Source organism: Eumetopias jubatus, unplaced genomic scaffold (assembly GCF_037043125.1).
Source record: "Eumetopias jubatus isolate StellerSeaLion01/CBP00866 unplaced genomic scaffold, mEumJub1_p1.0 scaffold_3, whole genome shotgun sequence".
NCBI classification, from domain to species: Eukaryota; Metazoa; Chordata; class Mammalia; order Carnivora; family Otariidae; genus Eumetopias; species Eumetopias jubatus.
This window is the reverse complement of record NW_028274809.1, coordinates 62,157,089-62,182,416: the sequence shown is the minus strand read 5'-3', so window position 1 is coordinate 62,182,416 and position 25,328 is coordinate 62,157,089. Positions and strand designations below refer to the sequence as shown.

Sequence of the window (25,328 nt, the reverse complement as noted above, 5' to 3'; positions counted from 1 at the left end):
ATTCATATAAGAAATCTAACAGTTACATAGACAAATGATGCACTGATTTTAGTTTGGCTTTTTTTTTTTTTTTAAAGATTTATTTATTTATTTGAGAGAGAGAGAGAGCAAGGGGAGAAGGGGCAGAGGGAGAGGGTAAGTCTCAAACAGACTCCATGCTGAGCGTGGAGCCTGATGTGGGGAGCCTGATCTCAAGACCCTGAGATCATGACCTGAGCTGAAACCAAGAGTCAGACGCTCAACTGACTGCATCATCCAGGTGCCCCCTGATTTTAGTTTTGAAAGCTGCCTTTATTAAAAAGAAAGATTAATTATGTTTTTATAATACATTGCCAAGAGAGCAGCTTGTTTATTAGCTGACTAACAACCATTCTAAAATGACCTAAATCTGCTGCTACTTCAAGTGGCTCCAAAACATAAAACAGAGATAAGCAGGTCTCTGTTGCTTTTCTGATTTGTAACAATAGAAGCTAGCTCACCTGCTGTATTTGATTTGTGCTGTTACACATCTTTAAATTGGCTAGGAAGGCGTTTTGCACTATGTAATGTTTTCAACTTTCAGTTACTCATGAAGAGTCTTGATTTAACATTGGAATTTTGTTTACTGTTGTTTAAAGATTATTTGGTTATCTTACATTATAGTGTAAACATTTCTTTCAATGTAAAAATAAAGTTTAAAAGTGTACTCAGTTTTAATGGCTTTCAAATCTTTCATCAAGTGCTGTCCCTTATGATGGACTTTGTTCCCAATATTGCTGTGGCATGGCCATCTGTTTACTACAGACTCTAGAGGGTAAACTGAAGTTCAGGCGCAAGTGTTTGACAGAGGCCAAACGAAAATTCAAAGAAAATTATTTTAGGAGGAAAAGTCTAAGCCTGTTTACAGGTTGAAGGGAAGGAATTAGTAGAGAAGGAGAGAAGGGTAAGTTGAAGATATAAGAGAAAGAGGAGATAAAAGCAATTAACTTTTAGAACAGATTTCAAAAGGGTATTGTAGTTGCTTATATAATCTGGGTCTCTTCTTTATTGCCTATTATATTAAACCTTTGTAAATGTTAAGGTACCTTTTGGGGTTATCTTATGACCAAATTTGTAGTCTAGAAAAATGTATGGAGGGTGATGCATTATGCAGAGAGAAATAGGAGTCACGGAGACCAGTTAAGAAACTTTATTGAAGAGGTGCCTGGGTGGCTTGGTCGGTAGGTGACCAGCTCTTGATTTCGGCTCAGGTGATGATCTCAGAGTTATGAGATCAAGCCCCATGTGGGCTCCCTGCTGAGTGGGGAGTCAGCTTGGGATTCTCTCTTTCCTTTATTCCCTCCCCACCCCTCCCCCACCCCACCTGCATGCTTGTGCATGGGGTTTCTCTCTCTCTCAAATAAATAAATCTTAAAAAAAAAAGAAACTTTATTGAAGAACCCACTCCCCCACAACAAATGATACAGACATGAATGTTGTAGTGGGAACAAAGAGGAGGGGCCAAAATCACAAGTTATTTAGGAGATAGAATCTGTGTGGTTTGGGAGCTAATACTGTGGTGTGAAGGAAAGAGTGTGATGTAGAATGACTCTTAGTTTTCTGATTTGATGACTAAAGAGATTGTGGAGTTTTTAAACCAAGAGGAAAAGAAAGATTCATGGAAAAAAATGACAAACTTATGCCACATTTGTGGAAAAAAACAAAAAATTTTATTTATTTATTTTAGAGCTCACACTTGCATGCAGTGGAAGGGGCAGAGGGAGAGAATCTTAAGTAGACTCCCAGCTAAGCATGGAGCCTGACATGGGGCTTAATCTCAGGACCCTAAGATCATGACCTGAGCCAAAATCAAGAGTGCAATGCTTAACCAACTGAGCCACCCAGGCGCCCCAGGACACATTGTTTTATGTTATCTGAGGGACATCACACTAGAGATTTCTGCTTGGCAGTTGAGTATTTGTATCTGTCACTGAGGCAAGCGATCCAAGTTTGGAAGGTAGTTGAATGTACTGATTAAATCACTCAGGGAGAACAGTTTTAGTAAGAAGAGAGTAGCACAAAAAAATAGAACTTTGAGGAGTATAAATATTGAAGGGACAGGTGAAGAAAAAAGAGTCTTTTTTTTTTTTTTTAAAGATTTTATTTATTTATTTGACAGAGACAGAGCAAGAGAGGGAACACGAGCAGGGGGAGTGGGAGAGGGAGAAGCAGGCTTCCCGCGGAGCAGGGAGCCCAATGTGGGGCTCGATCCCAGGACCCTGGGATCATGACCTGAGCCGAAGGCAGACGCTTAACGACTGAGCAACCCAGGCGCCCTGAAAAAAGTCTTAAAAGGAAGCCTAAACCAAATGGTTTAAAGAGATCAGAGGAAAATCAAAAGAGAGTAGCATTATGGAAGCCAGGGGGAAGTAGGCGTTTTAAGAAAGAAGTTGTTATTCCATTGTGTGTGTGTGTGTGTGTGTGTACACGCCACATCTTTATCCATTCATCTATCGATGGACAATTGGGCTGCTTCCATAATTATAATACTTCTATAAACATAGGGGCACATGTATCCCTTTGAATTAGGACTTTTGTATTTTGGATGTATATACCCAGTAGTGTTGTTACTGGATCATAGGGTAGTTCTATTTTTAACTTTTTGTGGAACCTCTGTACTGTCTTCCATAGCAGCTGTACTATCACATTCCCACCAACAGTGCACGGGGCTTCCTTTTTTCTCCACATTCTTGCCAACACCTGTTGTTTCTTGTGTTTTCGATTTTAGCCATTCTGACAGGTGTGAGGTGATAACTCACTGTAGTTTTGACTTGCATTTACCTGATGATAAATGATGTTGAGCATCTTTTCATGTGTCTGTTGGTCATCTGGATGTATTCTTGGGAGAAGCGTCTGTTCATGTCCTCTGCCCATTTTTTTAAATGGATTATTTTTTGGGTGTTAATTTGTATAAATTCTTTATGTATTTTGGATACTAACCCCTTCAGCCATAAAAAAGAATGAAATGTTGCCATTTACAACATGGATGAAGCTAGAGAGTATAATGTTAAGCAAAATAAGTCAGAGAAAGACAAATACCGTATGATTTCACTCCTATGTGAAATTTAAGAAACAAAACAAATGAGCAAAGGAAAGAGAGAGAGAGAGACAGCATAAGAAATGGACTCTTAACTATAGAGAATGAACTGATAGTTACCAGTGGGGAGGTGGGTGGGGTGATGGGTAAAAGAGATGATAGGAATTAAGGTGTGCATTTGTGATAAGCACTGGCTGATGTATGGAACTGTTGAATCACTATTACTGTATACCTGAAACTAATATAACACTGTGTTAACTATACTGGAATTAAAAGAAAAGAAAGAAGTTGTTAATGTCAGATGTCACAGAGAGATTAAGTACCATATAGAACAGGTAAAATAATCAATAGCAGCATAGTTTACACTAAAGTTTATTGAGAGTTTATTTTTCTTGGGGTCGAGAAAGTGTAATTTATATTTACTCTCATTCATTATGAGCCTAGATTTTTGGAAGCTAAAACTTTGTGGTGTTTCAGATTTAAAGATACTGCCTTATGACTCTCAAGTCAGGTGTTAACTTTATATCACAAAAATATAAAGTTCACATTAGTATAACAATATGAAATCATTCAGAGGTTTATGTGGATATATTTAAATATGCTTATGTTTCTTTAAAATTAATTGTATTTTGTCTTTTTTTTTTTTAAGAGTTCTTGTCTCTTGGCAGTATCAATTGGCTGGGAAGGAGGTGTTTATGTACAAACCTGTGGCCACACATTACATATAGATTGTCATAAATCTTACATGGAATCATTACGGGTAAGTTGTATTTAAAGATGTATATATCTTTCTAGGTATTAAATATTTTTATAGCATATAAATCCCAGTTCGTCTTAGGTGATTTCGATTGCCATTGGAACTATGCAGCCTTGTGGTTCCTTGACCTCTTCAGCTTTAGGGATTTCATTTTTTTATTTCACTAAAGCAAATGATTTCCATGGTAGTAATTTTAGACTTTGCTACTCTAGCTCTGAAATATTAAGCTTTAATATCCTACCATATCATTTTATTATATGATTATTCTTCAGATTCTCTTATTTTCATTCTCATTAGTGTGTTTTGCTTCTGACATCAAGATCTCTAGTCCTTTAATCCTTTGCATTTTTCCTAGCATTAGTTCTTTCCTAGACTCACTTTTTTGTGCTATGTCTGTTCTGCTCTGAATAGCATTCATTTAATCCTCCTGCCTTGATTTGAGACCCAGGCAGCTAGCCCTGCCAGAAAAGTAAAAAACTAAGTGAAGTGGTATATCTGTAAATGTGTGGTTTCCTGTATAATGGTGGCTTAGACTAGGGTCACCAACTGTAGATATTACTTATCAATTCATTTACCTATCTTTTATCAGTTTCTTCTCCTAGTGTCTTCAGTAGCTATTCCAAACCTTTGCCTCCCCTATCCCAGGTTCTTCACCTAAACTTCAAGATCCCTTTCCTCTCATCAGATTCTCTCTCTTCCCTTTGTCACCAAGAAAACTGTGGCTTTCTGTCACATACTAAGCTTAGCTTCTTACTTTGCTTATCTATTCCCTGATAAATGAGTCTGCATCCCAACCAATCCTTTCTTTTCTACTCTTTGAGGTAGTATTCCTTCTTCTGTTCAGGAATAATTTTTCTGTTGATGCTCTAGTATTCCTTTCTCCTCTTCACCTCAGGGGTCTTGATCTATTATAAGTAACCTTTTTTCTTCTATATCTTCAGTTTTTCTGCCTTTTCTGTCCTTTCTTTTCAATTCATAAAGATGCTCAGGTCCCTGTCATTCTGAATTTCTTCCCTTGACTTTGCATTCCCTTGTAGCCGCAGTTTTTCTCTTTTTCTCAGCTCAGCTTCTTAAAAGCATGGCCTTCTCTATTTCCCAATTCCTAGCTCAGGAGCAGTGGATTCCTGCTTTTCCCTTCATATCTCATATTCAGTCACTTAGTAAATTCTACTTACTCTGTCTCTTAAATCTCACTTGACTATATTCTACTTTCATTATTCTTCTTTTTGTATATGCCTTCATCTCTCATCTTGACTATTGCAGTTGCTTTCTTATCAGCTTCCTTACTCCAAGTCTAATTTATTCACTACGTTGATCTTTCTAAAATGCAAATCTGATGACATATGTCGTTGGCTTAAAAATACTTTACTGAATTCTTCCTGATGGGGTAAAGTTCAGTCTTCTCTGAATGGTATTCAAGGTACTTCATGATCTGGGATTGCCTGTTGCTTTAGCTTTAGCTTTCATTAATTCAGCATTAATAAGCTAATTAATAGTTCCTTAGGCACATTATGCATTTTTCATACATCTCCAATCATTCATTCAACAAATATTTTACTCAGTGTCTACAGTGTTCTAGATACTATGATAGACATTGGGGATTCAACAGTGAATAAGACACGTTCATTCCTTCCAGGGGTTTACTATGCATTGCGTGAAATAGAATAAATAGATAGTTGCAGTGTATGTGTTAAGTGTTATGAGGTATACACAAGGTCTACTGGAACATCTGCCGAGTGCCAGAACATTTAATGAAATACGGTGCTTGAGTGATGAGAGAGAAGACTGGAAAAGTAATTAGGGGTCATACTGTAAAGGGCCTTGTCGCTCGTGTAAGGAATTTGAACTTCATTAAGTAGGCTCTCTACAGAGAGCCGTTAAAATCATTAAAGACTTTTAAGCAGAGTTATGACATCTTCAGAAAGGTCATTGTGGCAATTGTGTAGATGGTATGTGATTATTGTAGGATTGCAGGAGAGTAAGAAAGAATGCGATGATATTTAGGAGGTACAAGATGATAGTGGCTTGAGTGTAGTCATCGCACTGGAGATGGAGAAGAGCTTAGAGATGTGAAATATATTTAGAAAAAGGGTCTTTCTGGACTTGGTGAGAGATGGCATGTGCAGTGTAAGAAGGAGGAAGGAATCAAGGTGAGAGATAATTGTGGTCATTGTGAAAGATTTTGATTGGGAGTAAGAGTCTCACATTAGGTGGATCATGGTGGCAACAGTATGATTGAAAGACTATTTAGGAGATATTAGCAAAGAGAGTAGAAGGAAGAAAGTGGATGGAAGGGCTCATGGGATTTATTAAGTAAATATTGGAGTGGAAGAAGGCAGAAAGCTGAAGGAACTGTCATGACTATCTTCTTTCTGAGGTAGAGGTGTAGCTTTATGCTTCTAGAGTAAAAGGAGCAAGGCTGGGGTGGATGAAGGGACTTGAGAAGTGAGGAGGTGGTTTGGAAAAACCACTTTGGAATTGGGTGAGAGAATTCTTCATAGGATGTTGGAGAAAGATTACCAGGAAGTATTCAGGGCTTAGTTGAGGTAGAAACAGTTTGTAGCAAAAAGTTATTTCAGTTTTTTAATTTGAGTGCAGAATTGGAGAAGTCATACACTGGATTAATTTTGTACGAAGGTTTTATGGGGTATGTATGATGGATGGACATATAGAGGGGGAATGAGAAGTATTGACCAAACAGTTTTTGAGGTGGTACATCATGGTGTGTAGGCAGAATAGGAAAGACTTGATAAACTGTGGGAGAAGGGAGGAACTAAAAGATAAAGGAGATAGGAGTTGGCAGTCAGACTGTAAGCTGTTTGGATTTAATATTTTCAGATATGGACAATTTGGGGTCATTTTAGAATAAGGGGGTGGTAATGGTAACAGGTACTGGAATAGAGTGGAGGTCAGTGCCATAGGAGCTAATGAGGTCAAAGAGCTGATGGATTGAGATATAAGATAGGTGGTCCCCATATACACTAAAGTAGCATAAGAGGGTCGTAGGACTTGGAGCAATGAGGAAAACCAAAGTCTTCAGTGATTGAGGGCAGTGGATGACAGTAAAAAGGAAGGAAAAGGGTGATATCCCTAAATGACGTGAGCCACAAAGATGGGAGAATGCAAAAGTAAAGATCTCAAGCCAGCACTAGAAATGAGAAGAATACTGAGGTGTGAGGGGTGTGGGAGAATGAGCAGTGCCTACCTGAGAAGGCTTCAGGAAAAAACCTAGTTTCAGTCAAGGCAAGGAGGGGGATCTAGGATTCTTTAAAATTAAGGCTGTAGGGGAGCTTGTAGAATGTCCTTCAATGATCAGGACTCTTACACCAACCTTCTATACACCTTTCTTGTGTATCTTTAAAACTTAGCTCACAAATCTTCTCCGAGAAGCCTTCTCTGTTGTATTTTTCACACTATTATTATAATTTATTTGTGTTTTGTTTGCTTTTATATTGTTAGTACCTTAAGTGAAGATGTACCTTAAATCTTTATGCCGTCACCTGGCATAGCATTTGACACATGATAGGAGCTTAGTAAATATTTGCAGAATTGGATTTAAGAAGATGCGGTGTTACATTTTTAAGAACTTGAAAAAAAAAGTGAAAGTAAAAAAAAAGAATTCGGTTCTTTTAGTCAAAGTATTTGAGATCCAGATATAGTGAAATGAGCACTAAATTAAGAGTGGGGAAACTTAAATTCATCCTAACGTTGTCATTACCTTTGTAACCATAGGCAAATTCATTTTCTTCTCTTTGTATCCTTTTTTTTCATTATTTTTGTCTTGTTAGTCATAATGTTCATATTGTAGCATTCATACATTTACATTAATGCATTAAAACATATTTTGAGATACAGCGTTAGGTTAGTGGCAGAGTAAGAAAGAGACTGCTGGGAAAAAGAGCAATATAGTGGTTAAGACTACACAGTTGTAATGGCCTAAAAGAGCAAAATGGCTGTGTGGTGGTGTCAGGCAAAAGAAAGGAACAAATTTAACAGTCTGGATTCCTGTGTTAAGTCCACTGGTTGGTTAGCATGTATAGCAGTCTCTCATGAGTAAGAATTTCCTCCTAGGCACATATGCTTATATGTCTGTGTTTAAAAAATTCTGTTTTCTCCTCTTCTATCAGAAACATCTGAAGGAAAGTGTGTTAAATTAATTCCCCTCCTATCACACATTCTGAGTATCCTGACTGAATCTTTCCCCTATCCATTAAACCTAAACAAATTCACTGCATAAAGTCCAGTCAGTTGTGTTTGGCAGTTAGACAAAGACACATCACAGTTTTTAGGCTTGATTTAGTCTCAGAAGTTGTCTATTCTCCATCAAGGATCATGGGCACTGAGAGAATCTGCCCAGTGGTCACCTATAGATTATAGAAACAGGGGCATGGGGTAAGGGGAAGGTGATTCACTGTAATGTGGCCTACTTTTTAAGTTATTCTTTATCTTAAATCTATATTACACATCAATTGCCTCATTATTTGACTGTTTCATACTAAGAGAAGGGGAAGATACTTCAGCATTTCTTGGTGATGGCAAGTGTTGCATGATTGCCGTGTTGAAAGAAGTGATTTGATAAGCTTCAACAGTCAAATGAGAGGCTTTGTTTATGTTTTTTTCTTCAAGTAACATCTTTTTAAAAATTTTTTATTTTTATTTGTTTGTTTTTAAGATTTTATTTATTTGACAGAGAGAGACACAGCGAGAGAGGGAATACAAGCAGGGGGAGTGGGAGAGGGAGAAGCAGGCTTCCGGCGGAGCAGGGAGCCTGATGTGGGGCTCGATCCCAGGACCCTGGGATCATGACCTGAAATGAAGGCAGACGCTTAACGACTGAGCCACCCAGGCGCCCCTCTTTCTTTCTTTTTTTTTTTAATTTAAATTCAATTAATTAATATATAGTGTATTATTAGTTTCAGAGGTAGAGCTTAGTGATTCATCAGTTGCATATAACACCCAGTGCTCATTACATCAAGAGACTTTATGTATGACATATATTAGAGATTTTTTTTTTTTGCATGGTTCATTTGTTTACTATAAAGTGTAATGATGTAAATTTTTTGTTTTCTGTAAAGGTGTACATTATAAATCTGTATGTTTATTTCATCTTTTAGAATGACCAGGTTCTTCAGGGCTTCTCAGTGGACAAAGGAGAATTCACGTGTCCTCTTTGTAGGCAGTTTGCTAACAGTGTTCTTCCTTGTTATCCTGGGAGCAATGTGGAAAGTAACCTTTGGCAACGTCCTAGTAACAAAAGCATACAAGATCTCATAAAGGAAGTGGAAGAGCTGCAGGGACGGCCGGGAGCTTTCCCAGTAAGCATCAGTGTAAGGCAGAAATATCCTGGTAAACTCAGCTCTGCTTTCAGCTCTCATTTTCGTTCCTTTCATTTTCATTCCTTTCTAAATTACTCTGGACCTTTAAACATTTAAAAGCAATTGCTTTTAGATGTTTTTCTTTTCTGTTTGTGGTTATTAAAAACAAAAATGAGAATAATGGAACAAATTATTACCAAAGGTTATACTTTTCCTTAATCCAAATTGTTATACTTTTAATATACATCTTCCAGATTGTGAAATCCTATAAGCTTAGATATGGCTAGACTCTTTTAAGATGCTGAAATCTTTAAAAACAAAGCCAAACAAGTGAAAAAAAAATAAAAACAAAGGCAAACAAATAAATTACATATATATGTATCTTGCATGTAAAGCATAGGCTAATCACTTAAAAATATGCCCATCAGGTATATTAGGATTAAGATGATACATTTACATATACACACACACTTTATATATGTGTAATTATAGATTTACATAACACTTCATGTGTGTATGTATCAGATAAAGTATCATATGCTTGATTCACTGTAAGTCAGTCTGTTTTACTGTGGGATTTGGTGTAAGTAAACCCATCTTTTATCCCATCCAGTAGGATTTATTTATTTGATTTAAATATTTAAATATTTTACCTTCATTATAGATGTATGATACAGAAAGAAGTGATAGCTATACCTAGTTTAAGCAATAAATTTATGAAAACTATTGACTTTTGAAACAGAAATTCATAATTAAAAGCTATTCAAGGATTTATTTCCTTGCAGTTTCTTTTCTCAGTTGAAGACTCATTTTAGAGTCTGTGGTTTTTTTCTTTTGTAAATCCAAATTTTTATGTGTTTAAAATATGCTTAAAGCAAGGGACATCAATATTAGTCTTTGAGAAGTGAACTTAAATGACGTCAGATTGTTTATAAACATGAAAACTGTTCTAAAATATTAATGACACCTACTCATTTGTTTAGAATATAGGTTTGTGTGGTTAGGTCATGGTTAGATTATAGGCTAACCAGTCACAATATAGAATTAGGATAAAATAGGAGAAGATATTTCTTGGTCTATTTGATCTTTGTGCACTAAATGTATTTATAGTGGATAGCTCATGTACATCTGTTTTAACTTTTAACTTTAATTTCTTAATGTATTTGTATGATAAACATTGTAGTGTTAGACTATATTAGAGAAAATGAATATGAATAAACTTTATATGTATGTTTGCATTTTTTACAGTCAGAAACCAACTTAAGTAAAGAAATGGAATCTGTAATGAAAGATATCAAAAATACCACTCAGAAAAAATATAGAGACTATAGCAAGACCCCAGGTTCACCAGACAATGATTTTCTCTTTATGTATTCTGTTGCTAGGTAGGTATACATGGTATATACTTTAATATTTACTTATTCTGAATAGTTGGTTTTTTATTTGTGCCATTAATATTTATTTGAAGAAAGGATGTGTATTTTTTATGGTGGTTGAAATTATGGCTAGTTTTAGAACCTTCTCAAAGGATCATAAAAATGTAGGTTTTCTTCATTTTCTGAAGAGTTTTTATTTTCATGAAATACTGGGTGAAGTGTTATTATTTATTATAGAATATGTAGGAAAAAGTGTATTATTAACATTTCGGGACAGATATCTATCTCAAAGCATGTCAGTATTAAATATGAAGGGTCTTGTTAAGAAATCACTGTTCAAGTCTTGTCAAAAAGTAATAATACTGAAAACAAAAACATTGTAATATGTTAAACACTTTTAATTTGTTTTTAATTTATAAGAACTTACTTTGTTCTAAGCTAGTAAAATATCTAGTAATATCCTGTAGGTGGTTTAGAAAATCAGATAAGGGAGATGGAGCAAAAGATCAGGCAAGTTCTAAGCTTTAGTAGCTATCAGGGGGCTCAAGAAAACAGAGGTAAATACTCCTCATCTTTCAAATTAGGTAGGATTAGTCTAAAATTGACTGAGTGGGTGTTCAGTACCTAAGAAATGGTTCCAAACAGGGATTTTAGAAAACTTAATTGAATGAAAATGGAGAACCATAAAAGAAGTAAACAGGGAAGAAGCAGGCACAATTAGAAACTTGCAAACACATTCTGCCAGAATTGATGTAGACCGCTGGATATCCCTAGAAGCATACTTTTTTGTATCTTCTCCCAAGTAGTATTATAATAGGTAAGATTTAGAGAGATAATATAACTTGAATGTCATGCAGCAAATTAGTGGCATGTAGTACTAGAACTCAGATCTCTGAGTCAAGATCTATTGTTCTTTCAATTACTGTCCTCCTTTTTCCTCCCCTGTATTCATCTTTTATAGGTCATATGTGCATGCAGTTCACCAGGGCCAGTCTCTCTGCCCCATTCATGGACCAGAGGGTAACAAGAGTAAATGAATTATATGTAGTCTTTAGAACCCAGGAAAAAAGGAACCAGACTTAGGAAAATTGCAAGCAAGTTAGAGCTCAAGACAAGGAAACATTAGTCTTTAGTTTAAGAATGCAAAAGCTGGACATGGATTGATGTAAAAGGATCTAATGGATTGGGAAGTAACTTTCTAGTCTGCACATTCCTAAACTATTGTTGTTATTTATCCAGAATGTTTCAGAGAAGATATAACAGTTAATTCAACATTTTGTGTCTGGAGAATTACCAGCTGCATAATTGCAATAAAATACACTTTATGTGAAAACTAAATTGAATATGATTTAATTTTGCCATGGTTTCAAGGTTTTAAAAAACTTCTGTACAATGTTGCAGTAATAATGTTGTAGAAAATTGAGATGAATGTAGACCAACTCAGTTATGCCATGTATATATGTGTCTGTTTATATAGATGTGTATGTTTGTGTGTGTATGTGTATAAATACTATATTTATGCTGCTTATGTATTTATGCCTTTTATTTTCTTAGGACTGATCCAGTAAGAAAATTCTAGGTGAATAGGAATGATCTGTCCATGGACTTTTTCTATAGCATGATAAATCAAATAACTTGATTTAAATTTAGTTTAGTGGAAGTTTTAGATTCCTATTTCTTGAATATATAAATTCTTATTTTCTTAAATATATAAATACCTTATATATAGCTTGTCGTGGTAATAGGAGACTTTTTGGTCAACGTATTTTGGCTTTTCTCTTTTATTGAGAAACAGGGACAGATATCAAGTGTTATTTACTGTGGATGTATATAGAGAAACAGAAAATGTGTTCTCTCCTCCCATTTTTCTCTGATTGCTCATGATAAACTCTAAAGCAACAAGATAATGCTTCTGAAAATGAGAGTATGTAACCCTTGAAAAACTTTGGTTAAAGTTACCCAGGCCATTGTGAAGTTCTCACAGTGAGATTGCATGCCTTCTCTAAATTTTACTTAGTTATTAAAAAGAAAACAAAAACCAAATTAGCTAAAAAATTAACAAAAACATGAATTGGGGGAAAAAAGGATTTTGTATCCTATTTGAATAGTAATTTTCTCAAGGTAAGAAACAGGTCTTTATATATATCTTATGCCTAGCATATAACATTATTTCATAAATATGTATGATTACAGATTATGATTATTTTCATGCCTAAAAGGTAGGCATTAAAATATTTGATAATATTTAAAATGTTTAAATGTTTAAGTGAAATATTTAGAAATAAACTTATTATTTAACTTTTGAATTAAATATTGTGATTCTTAAATGTGTGATTCATTAGAATGTGCACATTTATTTGTATTTGACATTAGAAATTTGAATAGAATACAGCCGTTTCCCAGACCTGAATTTCTCCCCACTGAATGAGTAATTTAGTTTGCTCTTCAGGGAACTTAAATTTTTTGTTGTTTAGGAAAAAAATATTTCTAGTGGTTAAGTAGCCTGTAAAGCTGTTAATTTTCATAACTGTTTTAGAGGATTTTTTTGTTTGTTTTGTTTTTGGGTTTTTTTGTAGGGCAATTTATCTCTTTGTTTTTTATTTTATATGCATGGTAAAGCCTTGGAGGATTTTTTGAGGGCAGCAGAGAAGAAATTGTTGGAATGATATCTTTCTCTTACATTAAAATTAATCAAAATTACTATATTCAAGTTTTATTGTATTTCCAAAAAACGGTCTGTTGCAAATACAAGTCGTTCAGATGGATTATGGAAGGTTAATTTGGGTGAGGAAAGCTTTCCTCAATTAAATACCAATTCATTGTTTCTTTATTGAAACAATAAATGACACTAATTTTAGTAATTGATTTTTCCAAGGATTTTGGACTCATGTTACATAAAGCCTAGAGGTATTGGTGAGTAACATTTGGCCTGTATATAGTGAGAAACGTGGAAATGGAAAGAAGATGAAACATGAATAACTGAGATGTAGATGGAGAGATATCAATCATTAAGTCACAGTGGGTAAACTGCTCATTAGAGTGAGTGCAACTTACTTTACATATTAGTTGCATTTTAAGTTTAAACTTTGTAACCTAAGTATGTTCAAAATAAAAGGAATGCTTGCTAAAATACCAAATTATGAATCCTTTTTAAAGCCAAGAAATTCTTTGATAAAACACCTCCCCCCCTTCCCCATTTTCTTGTTTCACTGCTGGATTTAAGGGAGTAGAAGGAAGGGTCAACAAAAGAAAGAGAATAAGCTATGGGGACTAAAGAAACCTTATTATTGGTTCCATACCCAAACAAAGAGATTTCTGGTTCCTAAGGTGTTTTTGAGCACTTTGCTATGTACCATCAGGGATTTAGAAGCTTTATCTAAAATGGTCCCGGCTCTCCAGGAATTTATTACCGTTTAGTTGGAGAGACAAAACCAATATACATCAATCTGTATAAAACAGAATATAGTTTGTTTTAAAAATATAATATTGAAAAAATGCTATAGAACTTTAAAAGGGAAGATGAACAAATTGAAAATATAAAGTATGTGGAAATGTTTCTTTCCTGTCTCAAGAAAAGGGAATTAGTTCTCCCTAACTCCTGGAAGAGTTAGAGCTTGAGCTGAGTCTTGTTTAATATAGGCGATGGTATGGACAAAGATATTTTTTCTCTCTGAGATATTGAGTAACTTGCTTAACCGGTAAGTGGTAGGCTCAGGCCTTAAACCCACACCGATACCAGTGTGCGTTTGAGTGTCTCTGTGTGTGCATGTGTATACGCACATTTGTTTTTCAAATTATAGTTCTAAAAGTAGAAGTTCATACCACAGGAGGGTGGAGGGGGGTAGAAGGGAAAGCAGACCTTGGTCATGGAAAAAGAAGCTGGAGCATAGTTGGATTTTTTAAATGGAGTGTGTAGGTGGTCACCAAGATAGCTGTAAGCAATCTTTCTCATTATTGTTTCTGTTACAGAGATTTTTAAAACTAATTTGAATGGATTTGTGTTAGGAATATAAACAGTAGAGTCTACTTTTCTCGAGAACAATCTTTATTTTTATATCATCCATTCAGGAGGGCAGAAAAAGAATATTGTGTTGGGATTTTCAAGAGTGAAGGAAGATCAGACATGGGGCATGTGACACGTTTGTATGTTTGTTTCTCTAACAAGTCTCAAAGGGCCAATTTTGATGTAAATAAAATAAGGAAAAACTGAGGGTTAGGGTCTCTGACATATTGATTTTTAAAGTTCTAGATTATTACATGATACTAACCCTTTGGATAGGTAGGTTTTTTTTTTTTTTCTTTTTTAATGTCAGAAGGAATGTTTTACAGGAGATTTTCTAACCATAATCTGAAACAATTAATTAGATTTAGTAGTTTTCTTTCAAGTATTTAAAATCAGATTCCTGGTAACATGTTTGTCATCCTTTAAAGTATTTTATTTGACGATTGAATAAATAGAAATGTTCTTGTATTTATATTTTAATGAATATTTTTGCAAACTGTGCTAAAATAAAAGTTGACATTCTGGTTCTGACATTCGTTTGTAAGAATTGATCATGTTTCTGGTTAGCTCTTTTAAAAGTACAATCTAGGAAATCTTAGTTTTTATAAGAGAATATAGCCGTTAATTTTTTTCTACAGATTAGGCAACAGAAGATTTGTGAAAACAAAATATATTGATCTCATTTATATTCCCCTGATGAAGGAACACATGCTGGTCTCCGCTCGCTTTCTGTCCACTAATATGAAATCCTTGTCCCTGCTTCCTTGCTGGTAGGTTTTTAGAAGTTCAGTGAGCAATGCAAATCGCCTGAGGGTAGAAAATTCCCTTGTCACACAGATGCCCTTATCAGCAGCAACCAGATGGAGCTCTGAGCAGGAACATTATCAATGTTAAATTGCTTTTCCCCCCACACCAGTAGAGAGGATTAAAGCATTCCTTTAAAAATGGGTGGCAAATGTACAGATTTAAGAATATTAATTTTGTTAACAGTTTGCATTTGTAAGTAAATATATGAAAATAATGTCTCAAAACATATTGTGTTAAAAGTACAACCCAAACCAGTTCAAACTGTTTTGTTTTAAGTAAAATAGGATCATATTCTTCCTTCTTCCTTGAATTCATTTGCAGAGAAAGCTTGAAATTTTGCCTTTTTTTTTTTTTTTTTTTAAGACAGGGATATCTCACTGTTAGTGTCAAATGCATATCTTGGATATAAATTAGTTTATTCAGTTTTAGTAGTGGCAAATAAAGATGTGTTTAAGTTTATTAATACTGTTTAAAAATACACGCATTTTATCATCCAGAATTTTCATTTATTCTGGCAAAATTCACTGGCTATTTTGCTGTATTGTTTTTGAGTAAATCTTTAGATTCTGCAACAATTTGATTTTTAAAATGTCAATTTACTAATTATTACTAATCTGTAAGCTAATAATCGCTAAATATATTATAATTTCAGATCTGTATGAGCTCTTTTGATGTTTAGCAGTGCCAGTAGTTACACAATGTACTTTAATAAAACTGTAATTTTAGAAGTCCAAGAAGAGTCTGCTGTTAATTATCTGTGTTGTTCATAGCTACTTTGATGTTAGTGATTTTGTTTAATATTGATTTCTAGATACCATCTAAGCTCCAGTGAGTGATAACCATTTCTCTGATAGAAAAGTTGGTATGCCCTCGTGTTTTAGATGACAGTAACCACCTACTACTTAGTCACTAACAGTTGGGTACAAGCTCTTTCATCAGATTTACGTGCAGGTTTATGAAATGTGTTGCTGTTGTTTTCCTTAAGGCCCAGTTTTTAGTATTTGCCAACATTTGGGGTTTTGCAGCAGTTACATCATGATGTGTGCAGTTTTGCAGGTTATATATATGAACATATAAGGTTAGATAAACTGTTTCCCTTTTTATTTCTAAATATCAGATAAAATATTATTATGGATATTCCATAAACCCATTCATGAAGTTCTTCAACTTTATTATTTAGGTTGATTCAGACATATCAGTAAAACAAATTAAAAAGTATTGCTTCAGCCTAATTGAGATATATTTTAATGCTTTACTTACAGAACCAATTTGGAGCTTGAATTAATTCATCGGGGAGGCAATTTGTGTTCAGGTGGTGCAAGCACAGCTGGCAAAAGGTCTTGCTTAAGTAAGTAGTAAACAGTGTAAATTTAAAAACATTTTTATTTTAAATACATTTTAAATTATGTCATTTTTGAAAGCCTATACAGGCAAAGTGGTCTTTTGATGTATTTTCAGATTCTATGTTACATATAATCAGTTATGCTTTAAATGGCTAATCTTGTACTTAAAAGAATCATATGAATATTTAGCTCTTTCTATACTATGATTACTCAGTAAATAAATGCCATACCCATAGATCAGATTTACATTGGCTCAGATTTAACAGTGTGGTATCCTTGGCTATAAAAAATTACCTTCAAACTTAAATTTCTTAAAAGAATTTTTACATTGTCTAGATTAAAGAATATCTTTATATAAAAATAGTTTGTGTTGCCTACAGATTCCTATAATATACAGTGCTGCTGTTAGTTAATGAAGGCATTTTACTGTATTTCGGTGTGGACATTAAAATGTATTAAAATTATGGATGTTTGCTTTTATTTATGAATATACTTTATATTGTAAAATGAACATGATTCTTCAATACTTTTTTGTAAGGGTAAGTTTGAGAGAAGTGTCATTTGGAACTTAATGTAGATTCTTCATGAATATGGTTTTGATGCTATCACTATTTAGTCATTGTTTTAGATAATTAATGTGAATACTAGGGGTAATATTACTTAATGTCAAGTACAGCTAATTATTTGTCCCAAATCACTGGAGTTAAAATATTACCTAACATGATCAGTACAGAAAATAAAAATTGCTTAAAATACATAATATATTATTTTGAAAAATGAATATATTTTCTTAAATGCTAAAAATATCAGTAGTTATTAAAAATTATCAACACATAGGTTTTTAAAAAATATATGTGTTTTTTTTTAAAGATTTTTATTTATTTGAAAGCAAGAGAGACAGAGATAGAGAGAGCACGAGCGGGGAGGGGAGGAAGAAGCAGGCTCCCTGCTGAGCAAGGAGCCTGATGTGGGGCTCCATCCCAGGACTCTGGGATCATGACCTGAGCCAAAGGCAGACGCTTAACCGACTGAGCCGCCCAGGTGTCCCCAAAAATATATATGTATTATTGTGAAAAGATATATATGTGTTTTGGGGATGATTTCAAAGCAAAGGACTGATCAAAAACATCTTAAATTATTTATTTGATTTTAATTAATTAATTTTTAAGTAGGGTCCATGCCCAGCATGGAGCCCAACATGGGGCTTGAACTCATGACCATGAGATAGAGACCTGAGCTGGGATCAGGAGTCAGATGCTTAACTGAGCCACCCAAATGCTTCTCCTGGAATTTTTAATGTAACGATACAAACTGTGTGAAATTTCAGCTGAGTTACTTTTAAAATTCTTACTAGTTGTATTAGATTTTGATATTTTTTTGGGTTATCACTTGATTCCTAGAAATGTAAGGGTTGGAAGTTATTTTTTACTGACTATTTAGTATTTACTCACTTTTGTATATACTTAAACCCTACTTATACCCGGTGTTTTAGCATTATGTTTTAAAGGAGAAGTTGTTGATACATAGGAGTTTTAGCTTCTAGACTGTTTGAATTAGCAAAGACTGTAAATTCACTTATTTTAATTACCTTCTCTTATTAATTTATTCTTAATTGTTGTTTGGCATTGGCTAATAATATTCCAGAAACTGTTATATTAGAAAGTATTTAGTAAAGGAATTTCAGTCTTATGTTCAAAAGCTCTACTTCATTTTTTCCCCCCTCTGAGGTACTTAAATTTATCCAGAGACTTGTAAATAACAAATTTATTCAGAATCTTAAAAATAGTAGTGTAAAATTCTAGCAGCAACCACTTCAATTATCATCCTTAATTTTAAATTATTGAATTGATAGTTACTTCCACTTTCATTTCTTTTTATTTCCCCTTTCATGAATAAGCAATCATAATGTGCCAGTATAGAAAAGGTCCTGATGAAGATCATCCTAAATCTAAATTTAGTACTGTTTTCAGTTTTCTTTTTTTCTTATGATTTGTTAGTCCTCCCCCCACAAACTTTATTGAAGTATGATTGACAAATTATATTGTATTCAATTGTATATATTTAGGTTGTACAACATTAAAATCTTCATTTTTAAAGTTTTTTTTCATAATATTTTGGGGAAAGAGTAAGAAAATGTTCCACTAATTAAGCAAATGATATGGACCTTACACTTTTGAACAGTGTCCCATTACAACTTCTTGATAAAACTGAAGATTAGTCAAGAAAATATTTAATAAGTTTTGTCTGGAGTGGCTTGGGTAATGCCCAATAGATAATTATGGACGAGGACACACACACACACACACACACACACACACACACACAACTGAGAGCAGGAGATTGCTTTTTCTATAACAATGAAAGCAGAAAAATATTACTGGCCAAATTTATACTGAGAAATAAAACTGTAGTGGAACAGTGCCATTCAGCACTTACACATTCAAATTTTTTAAGTATTGAGGTAAAATGACCAGCACCCAATCATAAATGTTCATTCTTAAATATGTACCTGGGAAATTTTCCAAGGTAAAAAATGAGCAAAATTAATTAACAAAGCAGCATAGTATGGTATTTTAATAATACCTAACATTTGTAGTTTTAAAAGTTTGTGAAATGCTTTCACATAAATTATTTAGTCTTTAGAATGACCTTGTGAAATAGGTGTTACCACTTTTTCATCGGAAAGGAAACTGAAATTAGAGTGATTGCCTTGCCAAGTCATACAGCTGGAAAATATCAGAGCTTGCACTTGAACCCAGCTATTCTGACTCTAAATTTAGTTATGTAAGACATATCCTTTGCTCGTAAGTGTCCCAAAGGATACAGAACCTTTAAGAACTTTTACCCCTGGGCTTTAGTCAGAGACATCTTACTATATACTATTCCCTTGGGATCTTTCCAGGCTCTGCCTGCTAACACTTCTATTATTTTATCTATTTTCTTTCGTTAACTTTTCACTAAGATTCCTGTTTTTGTTTTGGACCACTCCTTCAGATATTTTCTCAAGCCCTGATTCTTCTTCCTTGGATACCAGTTGAGCTTTCTTTTATTTTTCACCAGTTTGCTGGCTGGTTCCCCCTTGTTTGAGATCATATTGAGCTGGTAAAATCAGTAACACTTTTGGTGGACATGGCATTTGAACATGACTATAAAAGATAAATAAATTTAGGATTTTTATTGCAAATTGATATATACACTGATAAATACCACCAATTTTGTTAACAATAGATGTAGGTAGGACAAAGCAGATGCAAAAATTAAAGGCATAACTTTTTATTAAGAATAATGAAAAATGAAGGGGGGGAATCGGAGGGAGAGATGAATCATGAGAGACTATGGACTCTGAGACACAAACTGAGGGTTTTAGAGCAGAGGGGGGGGGGTGGGGGGATGGGTTAGCCTGGTGATGGGTATTAAGGAGGGCACGTACTGCATGGAGCACTGGGTGTTATACAAAGACAATGGATCGTGGATCATCACATCAAAAACTAATGGGAGTAAGTCAAAGGGGGAGATGAACCAGGAGAGATGATGGACTCTGAAAAACAAACTGAGGTTTCTAGAGGGGAGGAGGGTAGGGGGATGGGTTAGCCTGGTGATGGGTATTAAAGAGGGCACATTCTGCATGGAGCACTGGGTGTTATGAACAAACAATGAATCATGGAACACTACACCAAAACAAATTATGTAATATATGGTGATTAACATAACAATAAAAAAGTTAAAAAAAACCTAATGGTGCATTGTATGGTGACTAACATAACATAATAAAATTTAAAACAACAAAAAAAGGAATAATGTTTTATTAAAATTAATTTCTTCATTCAAGTAATTCAAAAGTAGATATGGAGCTCCATAGATTCCAGTGAAATTAATAGCACAACAATTTCTCAAGTAGAAATTGTTGAAACCAGTGGCTAGAGTAGGAGTGGAAGGAAGAGGTGTCGTTTGATAAATTAATATTGGGGATAGTTTTTTAAAAATATCTATCTTTTGGTAAACATCTTTCCATATCTTTGGGTCTAAGGCTTTCTATATATTACTATAGTTTAAGAAGCCACAGTTCACATCACAAATGAATTTCCTGATTTTATAGAGATTAAAAATTAAACTTTAGTCAAGAGAGGTTATGGCAGACCTTTGCTTTGACATTTTCATTGGGGGGGGGCTCTAACAATTTTGATACAATTTATGATCTCATTAAGAAATGATGCATGTGTTTTGTTATTCATAGAAAGCAATCGAGCTTTGATGTGTACAGGCAACTTAAAATAATTTTAATTGCTCGAAGAATGAACTTTTGTTGAATTCAGAGTTAGAAGAATTATTTAATGTTAATTTCATCCTACTGTAAGACTGCATAAAGATGTTGTTGATTAAGATTGCAAAATTCCTCCTAAGTAGTCTGACCTTGTTCTTTAACAGTGGTAAATTCTGATATCTATAGCTTATTAGGGTCTATTCTTAAGATTTAAAAATTATGAATTCTCCAAATAGGTTGAATCACAACTTTTGTTCTATTCTTTTTGTTACCCCATAACAAGAGGAAAATTTGGCCACCAAATCATTTTAGCAGTCAAAATGCATAAATTAATATTAAAAATATGCAAATTGCCTCCTGATTCTATTCTTTATGAATAGGCAGATGATTTGGGAGCAAGCTATTTTACCTCATGGATTCTCTTCCTTGTTGTACCCAACCAGAAGATTGTTATTAAGAACACAATTTTATAATGTATGTCAAGTCTTTATATATTATAAATCTTGATGTTACTATTTCTAGTACTTCAACATTACCTTTATCAAATTCAGGCATGGATATGTGGTTAAGGAGACCAGAAGCAAGATAAAAATTAATTTTTAGCTCAGTTTTTTTTTTTTTAAGGGCTTAACTGTTCTGTTGATCTGTACAGAGATGAGATGAGGTGGTCAGAATGTGATTTATTATCAAAGATTGATATAGTTTATCTATTGGGAACAAAATACATTGTTAATTTGTGTAGGCCTGGGTTAGAGGGATAAGAGTGTGGCTTGAAAATTTGAGCTAAAAGGAGTGGCTTTATTATTTAAAGTCATTCTGAAGGTTCTATGTTTTGTGGCCAGGTAGTCAGGCCTTCCTGAATTTATGATTTGTGTATTCCAGGAACTAGGTACCACAGATAATAATTTCCACTATCAGGGCGTAGGGGGCATGGGGGCCCTCAGATCTTGGTAGGCTTAGGGCAGGGCAGCTCCTTTCTTCTGGGAGATGTATGTATGATTAGAACTCCTGCCCCTCAGTTTTAAAGGTACTCAAATTAGACCTGAATTCATGGAGTGTGTCCTTTTTGATAAGGGGCAGTTGGGATTCTTAAGAACCAATGTTTTCTTTACCTTTCCTATGACTACCTATGTGTGGAAGCAGATTTGTGCCTCTCCTCATATTGTCCCAAGCAGTGTTTTAAAGATTTTATTTATTTATTTGAGAGAGAGAGAATGAGAGATAGAGAGCACGAGAGGGAAGAGGGTCAGAGGGAGAAGCAGACTCCCTGCTGAGCAGGGAACCCGATGTGGGACTCGATCCCGGGACTCCAGGATCATGACCTGAGCCGAAGGCAGTCGCTTAACCAACTGAGCCACCCAGGCGCCCCAAGCAGTGTTTTAAATGTGAAGCAGGAGGCTGCCATTTAAACCTTAAAAGTAGAAGGAAAACAGTTCCATGAAATTATTACTAATGCTATGATACTTGAGGTGACCAGAGAATGATGGCACAGTGTGCCTGAGAATGGAGACACAGGAACTCTGAGAGACAGGAAAGGGACACAGCATGGAAAGCAGGAAGGTACTAAAGATAGCTTTTTCCTTTCACATTTTCCCATACTCACTTGGGGGACTAAAACCTCTCCTAAGTAAGCAAAGCGCTGCTACTTTATCCCTAAACTTGTCTGTGCCTTTATTGACTAGAAGCAACATAGGATACAGTGCTGGAAGGAGCACTGGGTTGGAGTTAGAAGATCTGGATTCTAGTCATGTTTGTTATCTTTTGGATTTTAGGAAAGTCACCTAATATTTTACCTTATTGTGAAAATAGGGATGATCATAGATGTGCTATCTAGTAACATATCTATCACGGTTAACTTAAAGATCGAATAGTAATAGATAAAACTCAAAGTATATATATATACACACATACTAACATATAGTTTATATATGAAACTGAAGTATTTTATATGTATTATTATTACTAAATTTTTTCTTTACCCTTCAAAGTTCCTACCATGACTAACACTTTATTCCCTGCCCTGCTTCCCATGGAGTGGTGAGGAGTAGAATGGGGTAAGATGAGTCAGCTCCTGTCACCCCATGGCATGAACCTCCTGTTTCTTTGGAACCAGAGCTGCAGATCTTCCCTTCTTAGACTTGTTCCTAGACTTCATTTGAGGAGCCATCTCCCATCTTTCTACAGCTAATTTCTCAGGAGTGTGTAGACGAACCAGGGTTAGCTGACTCAGCTGTGAGAGGAGTATATTCACATCTAGTATATTCACCTTGGACAAATTGGTCAGAACCATTTCCTTACTTTGATTGATCAATTAAGGAGAAATTAAAATTTCTTTTTCCCCCATGGTAGTTCAGAGAGTCATTTGGCTAATTGAGTTTTTTCATTGACAATTATTTAATCAGTGATAACTGCACTGATAGGACTAAAATCTTGAATGACCTGAAATGCAGACCCAGTTAAGTTTACTATAGATAAATTTTAACAGTGGTACAATTTAACATGGAACCAATTTATAAAAGTTTTTAGGACAACTCTTTAACATATACTTCTGTCTTAATGATATGAATTCTACTAAGAAATAATCTACCAGTTTTAGATTACTAGTTATTTTAATATTGATAAAGGTAGAAGGGATTGTTAAAGCTTACCTTTTTGTTCCAGCTAAGAGTTCTTATAATTAAATCATAGGGTTTTTTGTTTGTTTGTTTTAAGGACAAACCAGTCTTTCAGTGGTGTTTCTATTTTAGTAAGGACATGTCTGTCTTGTGATTAAACACATTATAATACTTTAGACTTGTCACAGTTAGAAAGAATTTGATTTGGTATTGCAGAAAATAGAATTCTTTGTCCCAGGTGAGTTGTCAGAGCAACCAGTGTGGGGAAGAAGACGGTGAGAGCAAGTAGGTCAAGCACTGCTCTAGTAGTTAGAGTTGAGAGGTCAGTCTCTTTGGGGCAATAAAATTAGGGCTGCTTAATTGGCCTACTTCTTGGTTACTGAGCCAGTGTGTCATGACAAAAAAGGAAGAGTATAAATCCTTCATGAATTTTATGCTTATATTGTATGATTTTTTTCATAGGACTGTTGATTTATTCATGCAATATTCAGCATACTTAAACAAAATCCTATTAAATGCCAAGCACTGTGCTAGCCTACGAAGTACAAAGAAGAAGGGACACAATTATCTTCTTCAGGGATCTTACCATTAATGGGAGAGAAAAACATGTGAAAATAATTACTGGACTATATAAGAGCGATAAAAAGTTAACTCAAGGTATAGAGAATGTATAAAGCAAGGGACGATTACATCTGTCTCAGTTATGGTATTAGAGGAAACTTTACAGAGGAGCACTTGAACTAGCTCTTGAAAGATGAATCAGGTTTGCCTGGAGAACAAGAATGTATTATTCTGGGCTGAGAGAACAGCTTGCAGAGACAGAGTGAGACAACATAACACACTGCGGAATACTTGGAAAGGAAAGGGAAGAAAAAGGTTAAGAAATAAAAGATAGGGGTTATCTCATGAAGGGCTTTTGAAACCTATTCCTTCAGTGGTTCACCAACCAGTTATGAGATAATATGATAGACTTATTGTTTACAGGGATCGGGAGAGAGTGAAACAAAAGGCATGAAGCTGAATGAGCACTCTGTTGAGTAATCCAGTTGAGAAATGATGTAGCGGTGGAGTGAAGCAGAAGAGGATGGATCATAGGAGGTAGAACCAATAGGATTGGTAATCAGTTGGCTATGGAGGGCGAGAATGTGGGATTGAGTCCCCAAGTTTTTTTGTTTGTTTGTTTTGTGTTTGCAGGGGCAGTGATGTCATTCCCCTAAATAGGGATTATACGAGGAACTAAACATTGCAGCCCAGATAACATTGGGCTATATAATCAGTTTATTTTTGGATATATTGATTTTGTGGTGCCTGTTGAACATTGAAGAGCTAGAGAAATTTGTGAATTGTAAACTTATAAGTAGACATGGAAGTTGAATTTGGTGAAGTAGTGTGGGCAGAATGAAAGGGAAGTAGAACTAAGAAGGGTTCCTTTTCCTTTTCTTGTGGAGAATGCTACCTTTTAGGGTTTAACGGAGGAAGAAGAACATGTAAAAGTAACTGAGAAAGAACTGGGGGGGAATCAGGAATGAGTAGTACCAAAAGTTCAGGGGAAGAGAGAGAAGAGAAGAGACTTAAAAATATATATTAATATTTTTTGTGGAGTGGTTGTTTTATGTGGAGACCTGATGTTTGTAATGCCATAATTTCTAATTCTAATTGTAGTATCTCAAGTTTATAAGTATCAAATTTATTATTTGGAATTTATTCTTGCAAACCATATATGTGTATACATGTACGTAAGCACACCTATCTTCATACTACACGTATATGCGATTACTATAACAGGCTAGAAAGGT

At 34.7% G+C, this 25,328-nt stretch overlaps 1 protein-coding gene across 2 annotated transcripts in view; it reads left to right on the top strand.

The window, feature by feature from the left end:
* Window positions 1-25,328, top strand: part of UBR3 (ubiquitin protein ligase E3 component n-recognin 3) — a 223,962-nt gene that overhangs the window by 135,888 nt on the left and 62,746 nt on the right. The window contains exons 27-30 of one of the 2 annotated variants that reach the window (XM_088021641.1): window positions 3,705-3,815; window positions 8,927-9,127; window positions 10,376-10,512; window positions 16,576-16,661. In XM_088021641.1, the coding sequence (XP_087877767.1) occupies window positions 3,705-3,815; window positions 8,927-9,127; window positions 10,376-10,512; window positions 16,576-16,661 (535 nt within the window). Of the gene's footprint in view, window positions 1-3,704; window positions 3,816-8,926; window positions 9,140-10,375; window positions 10,513-16,575; window positions 16,662-25,328 lie in introns of both variants that reach the window. The other variant, XM_088021642.1, reaches the window with a different exon arrangement.